The sequence below is a fragment of the Tripterygium wilfordii genome, chromosome 12, assembly GCF_013401445.1.
Source record: "Tripterygium wilfordii isolate XIE 37 chromosome 12, ASM1340144v1, whole genome shotgun sequence".
Taxonomy (NCBI): Eukaryota; Viridiplantae; Streptophyta; class Magnoliopsida; order Celastrales; family Celastraceae; genus Tripterygium; species Tripterygium wilfordii.
Genome location: NC_052243.1, coordinates 9,408,621 through 9,416,944, shown reverse-complemented (window position 1 = coordinate 9,416,944; position 8,324 = coordinate 9,408,621). Strand labels below are relative to the sequence as shown.

The 8,324-nt window shown below is 37.1% G+C and overlaps 1 protein-coding gene across 3 annotated transcripts; it reads right to left on the bottom strand.

The window, feature by feature from the left end:
• Positions 1-1,657: 1,657 nt before the first annotated feature.
• Positions 1,658-7,682, bottom strand: LOC120010057 (ATP-dependent Clp protease proteolytic subunit 4, chloroplastic-like). 3 transcript variants are annotated; one of them, XM_038860743.1, is made up of 3 exons: positions 7,137-7,682; positions 2,124-2,626; positions 1,658-1,892 (listed from the first exon to the last, which is right to left on the bottom strand). In XM_038860743.1, the coding sequence occupies exons 1-2, from the start codon at positions 7,547-7,549 to the stop codon at positions 2,143-2,145; spliced, it is 897 nt and encodes a 298-aa protein (XP_038716671.1). In that variant the 5' UTR covers positions 7,550-7,682; the 3' UTR covers positions 1,658-1,892; positions 2,124-2,142. The 3 variants fall into 3 exon arrangements, with proteins under 3 accessions (XP_038716671.1, XP_038716672.1, XP_038716670.1); XM_038860744.1 differs by having other exon boundaries at positions 1,658-1,878; XM_038860742.1 differs by lacking the exon at positions 1,658-1,892 and having other exon boundaries at positions 1,972-2,626; positions 7,137-7,680.
• Between the last annotated feature and the right edge of the window lie 642 nt (positions 7,683-8,324).

The following is an 8,324-nucleotide window of genomic DNA, read 5'->3' as shown; positions in this document are numbered from 1 at the left end:
TGCTTTTGCAAAGAGGGAGTGCTTCTCATTTGGCTTCTTATTTTCAGATTCGAAAATCCTCATTATTCTTCATTTTCTATCCAACCCGTGAGGTGATATTGTGATTCTTGAGTGTTCCTCAACCCTATTTGCTTAGTGCAAACCTTGAGTGAACCATTTATACCGAACACTTGTAAAAGTCCCTTCATTGGGCAAAAACCTTGTTGAGGTTGAGTTTAAGGGAGTGCTTGAAACCCTTGGTTGTAAAGTTTGAAGATTGTCTTGAAATCTTCAGTTTTAAGGGTGACCTAAAAACCCTTGTGAGTTTTGTGGAGCTCTTGAGAAAACCACATCCTTAATGGAGGTTGGAAAATCCTAGGTTGGTGAACCTAGGTAGTAGATGTAGGAGAAGAGTCTCCGAACTACTATAAATTGCTGTGTGGACTTTCTTGATTGCATTGCTTGCTTGTTGATTGATTAAGTGTTTTGATTGCAGAATTTTCTGAACCACTAGTCTGTCCGTGCACTGTTCACATAGCTAAACTTTGAATTTTAATCTGAATTTTTGATATAGTATTCATTAGGGTGTTGTGATACTGCATACCAAATTTCATTGAATTCTGACTCGATTTGCTAGGTGAAATTTGAGTTGTAAAATCTGTGTGCAATGTGTTGTTTGAAAAAATCTGTTTTTGCAATTCCTTGATTATTTGATAATTGATCATTCACCATATTGTATCACATCTTGCATTGAAATGAATGTTGATTAGGATAATCATTAGAGTTCAAATTTGTGTGCTAATTGTTAATTGACATTGATTTCCTTTTAAATTATAAAAAGAGATTCCTATCGGAATTTGGGAACACAATTCACCCCCCCTCTTGTGTTAAGTACGATCCATCAAATACTACTGAGTTGGCTGCTCAGAAAATGATGCGAGGCGAGAAGGCCAAAGTGAGATGAAGCTTGCTTGAAGAGCATGTGTTGGCGGGGCAAAGGAATGGAGTTGGTTGTTTATACTTTAGGGAATTTAGATATTTGCAAGTTTTGACAAGTTATTTTGAACCATGTTTAATGTTCCCCAACCCAAAATTTTGGGAAGGCAGACTTTTGCCAATAAGGAAATATGGGTGGGATAGGGACATGCTTGGACTTCAAAGGTCTTAACCCTTCAATTCTCGTATTTGTCACTTGATGATTAGTATAATTTCAAGCTTCCTTTCCAAATATGTCTGAGCTGCTAATTTTCTCATGCCCCTTAAAATCTTGGATTGATAATCCCTGCAGAAATATCTTCCACCAGCTGTTTATTGTTCAAGAGCTGCAACATTTAGAGTGAACACTAATATACTGTGATTATTGACCAACATGTTGTCAAGTAATAGAGTTATAGTAGTGCAATCTAAATGTCACAAGTTCAATTTTTAAAAACAACTTCTTCACATATTGTGTGGGCTAAGGGTCGTATACATTATGTCTGTCTTTGATTCTGTCCACTATGAGTCTTCACATATTGTGTGGGGTAAGGGTCGTACACATTATGTCTGTCTTTGATTCTGTCCACTATGAGTCTTGTACAAGACAGCTGCTTACCTTACTAATATACTGCAATTGAACACAATCATGTCCTTCGATTCTCAATCAACCAAATGGAAATAAAATCTTTAAAGACCAAAATAATGCCATCCCAAATCTTAAGAAGGGTAACAATCAAGTACACCGATAACAACAGGAAATTACTTCCTCATGAAGATGTGAGAGGAAAGACAATTTTAGAAATTATAAATTAAAATTCATAAATCGTTCATGAATTCACAGTCACATAGTTATTCACAGCATGGCCGAACGGCAAGGCGAGGACTACAAATCCTTTTCCCCAGTTCAAATCCGGGTGTTGCCTGATCAACAAAAGCTTCGGACATTCCAAATGTTAAACATATGTTTTTTGCAGAAAAGACGATCAGCATAATCATTCATATGGGAAAAAAAAATGTAAAGCAATTCAACACAATCCATTCTCAAAAACTGTCATAGAAGAATCCATATTTGCCTCAGAAAACAATGAAGCAGTAAGTCATTGCACTATTAAACAACAACTTCTATTCAATGAATCCATAAATAGTACATAGTGACGATAAATTACCTGTAACAAGTGGCACAAACTAATATATCTCATCCTCTGGGATATCTGGGTTCAAAAATTTCTTTGGATCCTTGCGGATGTCCTCATAATTATACCTTGGTTTTACCCTTTCTGGCACAGGAACCAAAGGAATTATGCTATCACGATCAATTACCGCATCAATTATTCCGTATTCAACTGCTTCCATTGGAGACATATAACGATCCCTATCGATATCTTTCTCAACTTGTTCAAATGGCCGACCAGTGAAACCTGAAATAATGCTCGTGACATTATTCTTATTATGCATTATTTCTCGTGCTTGAATTTCCACATCCATTGCTTGCCCACTTGCTCCTCCAAGAGGTTGATGAACCATGATTCGTGTGTTTGGCATTGCAAGGCGCTTGCCTTTTGTGCCACCACCAAGAATTATTGAAGCTGTTGACGCTGCAATACCAAGGGCAACTGTCGAAATATCAGCCCTTACAAGCTTCACAACATCATAGATGGCCATCGTAGCACTGATATAAGTAAGAACAGCAAAAGCAAATCAGTGGGGGAAATGTTGAACAGACAAGCATCATTTTAAAATCCAAAAAGCAGAATCTCATCAAAGGCACCACACAAATATGAAGTCCAAACAATAGAAGAATCATTAAGACATTTAACCTGCCAGGATGAACAAAATTAAATTATTTTACAAAGCATAATGTTCTGTACGTACTACGTAATAGTGTCAAATAACAATTAAGCAACAATATAAAAGGCACAACTGGTACTAGAGGACATGAAAAAGAGAGAACAAAGAAGAAAAAGCTATATACCCAAAATCTAATGCATTCAATTATATGCCTCTCAGTAGATGTCCGTGCCCACTCCAGATTAGGAACCAATCATCTGGGTATTTAGTGTAAATATAGACAAGTTTACCCATTTAGCGCCTCAATTTGATAATCTGAATGCTTAATAGATAGGTCCGAATATCTCACTAATACTCAATCTGTTAAGCACCCAACCAATAACTTTATTTCTGTCATATATTCTAGTTAATTAAATATTATATGGCACATGAAGCTAAACATAACACTGAAATATTACATGTAGAATAATATGTAATGAAGATAATCCTAACTGTGCGCTACAGAACCCAGCATCCACTCAGCTTTGCCTTCTTCGATTTCAAATCACATGCTCTCAAATATCACAAACAGCTAATGTTCTTTCTGATCTTTCTCTACTTCCTCTTGCTTCAACCTTTTCACAGTAAATCTTGTTCCAGACCTCTCAGGTTCTCCCCTACCGCATTCTCTCGCAGTAGTAACAATGGTCTTCTTCAGGTGCCTCCTTGAGGTCAAGTGGGACTCTATCTTAGAATGATAGTGCGGGAATTGTCTGAAAGAAAGGGGCGTTGCATAAGACTGCTATCATCATAATGCTCTCACCATAGATGTTATGTAAAATATGGTTGAGAGTTCGACGAAATTGATAAAAAATTGGGTTTTAGAGATATCACAGTAAATCTTGTTCCAGACCTCCCAGGTTCTCCCCTACAGCATTCTCTCACAGTAGTAACACTGGCCTTCTTCAGGTGCCTCCTTGAGGTCAAGTGGGACTATCTTAGAATGATAGTGTGGGAATTGTCCGAAAGAAAGGGGCGTTGCATAAGACTGCTATCATCAAAATGCTCTCACCATAGATGTTATGTAAAATATGGTTGAGAGTTCGATGAAATTGATTAAAAAATTGGGTTTTAGAGATATCACAGTAAATCTTGTTCCAGACCTCCCAGGTTCTCCCCTACAGCATTCTCTCACAGTAGTAACACTGGCCTTCTTCAGGTGTCTCCTTGAGAGGTCAAGTGGGACTCTATCTTAGAATGATAGTGCGGGAATTGTCCGAAAGAAAGGGGTGTTGCATAAGACTGCTATCATCATAATGCTCTCAGCATAGATGTTATGTAAAATATGGTTGAGAGTTCGATGAAATTGATTAAAAAATTGGGTTTTAGAGATAATCAAGTTTTAATCTGGGGAATAAAAACTATGGTTTTGAAGAAAATGCCAGCAGCAGAATTATTGATGAGACAAAAGGACCACAACAGGTCTGAATATCAGATTGGGCATCCAATAACTCACAGATACTATAGTTTCTGAGTATAAAAATCCAACAGATTTGGTCTAGATTTTCTGTTGGTCTAGATTTGGATGGTTAAAATGATTATAGGATTATGGTCCATATGCATCCTATCCAATCTAAACATGGCCCATCTAAAGGCCTATTTCAAAATTCCAGAAAAACCCCATTATACTTTGACCTGGAAGATGGAAGTAAAAAAATTACAGAAGAAAAAAAAGGTTCTCAAAAATAAAAGATTAATCTCTTAAGTAATCCCCACATCACAAAAACTCTTGCATTTCTCAACCAACTAGACCACATCAGAAATCAGATGAATCGAACCACAAGCCACCTTACCCATTCCAACTGTGAGAGGAGAAGTTTAGTTACTTTTACCTATTCAACTTCTATATGGAAAATTAAGATTTTATCACCAGTCTCTTATCTATTCCAAAAAATTAAAAAAATTTATCACATCAGAATCTTAAATGACAATAGTGGATTAAGAACTTGCATCGGTTTGATTAGAGTTTTAACTTTGAGTGAAACAGATGTTTTCCGAATGTACCAACAAAAAAATTCATTCAAGTAATAATTGACTCTAGGAAGGTGCACCAAAATCAATATGCTGGTACCATATGTCTAACTACACAAATGAACGACAGAACCCAAGAATAATGGAGTGACAGCGCATTTTCAGCCAAGTGATTCATTGATGTACCCACTCCAATGCCCCACAATGTCTATCTGAAAAACGACACTGCATCTAGGATCCTATTGTTTATACCAATCAATCCCTAATCCCTACAGTGCCTTACCCTGCAATATACTTTGATGTTACAACATGGAAATGCTCTTCAAACCATTTTTATTCAACTCCATATAGGTAAACAATGTGCCCATAGTGGGCGGGGTTGGAGACAGTCAAAATGTACGTAGACCTTACCTTGACATAATATGTGGCAAGGCTATTTCAAGAAATTGAACCTATGACCTCTAGGTTGCATCCCTACAACTCTACCACTGGACCAAATTTATACACCTACCTAGCAACCAACCACAAAGTAGAAGATGATCTACTGTTCCTGAGTTTTGCTCTTATATATAACAGCAATTAGTGCAAAAATATTCGTCTTCCATCGAACCATGAAGATGAAGATGACTCAGTTTTGCCTGCACATATCTAAAACGTCAAGAAGTAGCAAATACTCTTAAAAACATTTCCACACCTATCTTGCCATTAGACCACGAGCAAAAATATTCATCTTCAATACTAACAAAACTCCTTTTCTTCACCAAATTTTCCACAGGAAGAACAAGCAGAAGACATCCTCTCCAGATAGAAAACAAAAGGTGGAAGGTGCTTCTACACTTCATAAACCTTCCATGGAATTGAAATTTCCAATGAACTACAGCCAAAGAATTCATGTAAACTTCTTGATTGTATCCAACATCTGACAAAACATTCATTTCAAGTCCATTCCTAAGGCCTGAAAAAAATTTCAAGTTTGAGAACCAAAAAAACCCTTCAAACCCTTCCAAATAAATATCAAATACGGCAATTTTTATCCTCTGAAGAAAAGAGGGAAACACATCGCGAACAGACTCATCCCACCCAATAACAATACAAAGTTCAACTCTATCAACCAATCCCACCTTAAAAACAATTCATTAAAAAATCCATTCAATCTGTTACTCACACTCTTCTAGACACAAACACAATAGCTGCCCACTCACCTACTGTGCATTCATTACCTCCTACTCCATATTGAACAGACGCAGCCCTGCTCCACAAGATATGCCCTCCATTTTCTCAGAAACACTTACATTTGGTAACCATGTTCTTGGCTCCATATCCACCTATTGTAGCAGGGAAGAAAATCCTCCCTATCGGCTAATTGACATTTTCAGTGTACAAAAATCCTTCACAATTTTTCATTCCTTGCCAAAACAGATGCAGTTAAGAAGAATTACCAGAGCAAATCTTCATCTCATGTATGAAATTTTCAACAAGTCTCAAATCCAATATTTCTGATATTTCACAGGAGTCTTTAGGAATCTACATATTTTGTCAACGTCAACGTATCTATAAATAAATATGTTTGTGTAAATATTTGTGTTTGTTTCTTAGCTACTTTAGAAGTATAGTCTATAAGAATTAGGAAAACCTGACTCACTATACCAACACACACATGTTTATATTCTCCAAGTGCCACAAAAAGGAAATATCAAGGGGCTATATTTACGCGAAGGAATATCAAATGGAGCCCACTTCGTCTTCACCAAAGTTTCGGGTTGCAGGAAAGTAAAAGCTAATTAATTGGCTGTTTATAAATGGTGAATCAAATGCAGAGAAAAATTCCAGTTTTGCTTGATTGCTTCATTGTACATGATCCTCAATCCCAAGCAGTCCATACCAAATCCTCCCATCAACTCGCTCATGTTAACCCCCAGTTAAATTAATCATTTTCTTTGCCTTTAACATTCACTAATCCATCTGTAATCAGTACATAAAACCCAAATTGCTTTCCTATGAGTCCAATGTCCATGGCCACCTGTCTAATTTGCAAGAATAACAAAAAGTGCATTTTTTTCCCAATAGCTGTAGCAGAGTAAGCCCCTTCTCTCCTTCTCTCTTCAACACCCACATCTTACTTGTTTTTCCTAGATTCCTTCAAGTTCGAAAACTTAAAAACAAGCCTAGAGATGAAAACACATCCAAATCCTCCTTGTAATAGAAGCTTAAAGTTCAAAAACAAAAACACATGCTCAAGCAAACAGACAAAGATGTTATATATTAACTAGGCAAGAGCATCCAGAACCTCAATTGAACACAAGATCGAAAATTTAAGCAAACCCAATTCTGCCATCAGTCAAGATTTAAGGAGAAAACAAATTAGGATTGAAAAAAAAGACCTGAGAGAGCCACCAGGAGAGTTGATGAATAGCCTGATATCCTTGGTAGAATCCTGGGCATCTAGGAGCAACAACTGGCTAATAATGTAATCCGCCACAACGTCGTCGATGGGGTTACCAAGAAAAACAATCCGCTCTCTAAGCAAAAGGCTCATGGGGTCGGAGTCCGCACCTCTCATGGCCGTGACCGGCGCCTGAGATGCGGACGAAGATAGCTCTGGAGACAGGCTCAGAGTGAGGCTTTTGGAATTGGATGAACATATCGGTTGTTGTAGGGGTTTAATAGACGCTTTAACAAGAGATCGATATGTCAGAGAAAAGGTGAGTTGGGAGTGTTTGGGGCCTCTGAATGATGAGGGTTTCAGGGACGGAAAACGAGAGGCTGCCGGAGACGAGACTGAGAGTAAATCCATAGCCTCCAACTTCTACCACTCCGAGTGTGAGGTGGGAGGAAATTTGGTCAAGTACTTAAGTAGGCCTAAAACAAGTGCAATATAAGCCTCGATTATTTCAATATTCGCCCCGACTCGAACTTTAACCAAGGTTTTGAAAATCGGATGATTGTGGTTCAAGCTTTCAATGATATTGAAAGTTTAGGGTGGGTGTTAGAGATAATCATATGTAGGTGGCACGTGTTATGCAAATATGAGGGTGTTTTAGATAATAAAATTATATATTTCAATTTTTTTTGTCTTTTTTAAAATATTAATTTAAACTAGGAATAAGATTTTTAAAAAATATCATTCTTGAAACAAAACTTTTCAATGAAGGATTAATATTTAATTTTTCCCTTTCAATTTTTTTAAAACTATTTCTCTCTCTAATCCTCTCACTCATGGACGAGTGAAGCAACCAAGTTTTCTCTATTGCACTCCCCCTAGTCCTCATGTTTCTCTCTCTGTCTCCCCTCCGCCCTTCTCCCTCCTCTTTGCTATTGGCGCATATTCGCAAGTATACGAAATCGTGCAAATAATAAAGAGATAGTAGAGTACCGTTCCACATAGATTTTGGCAATTTAATTCAATAGCAATCAAAGCTACAATTATGCTAAAATGAAGAAGCGAGTTAGTTTGGATTTGGTTTATTCTAAACTAAAGCAAGTATTAAAGAGTGAGTAACAACTAAATTAAGCGTGTAAGTAAGAACAAGATTGGACTCAAGAATGAAAAGTATTAAAGTACCTAATTT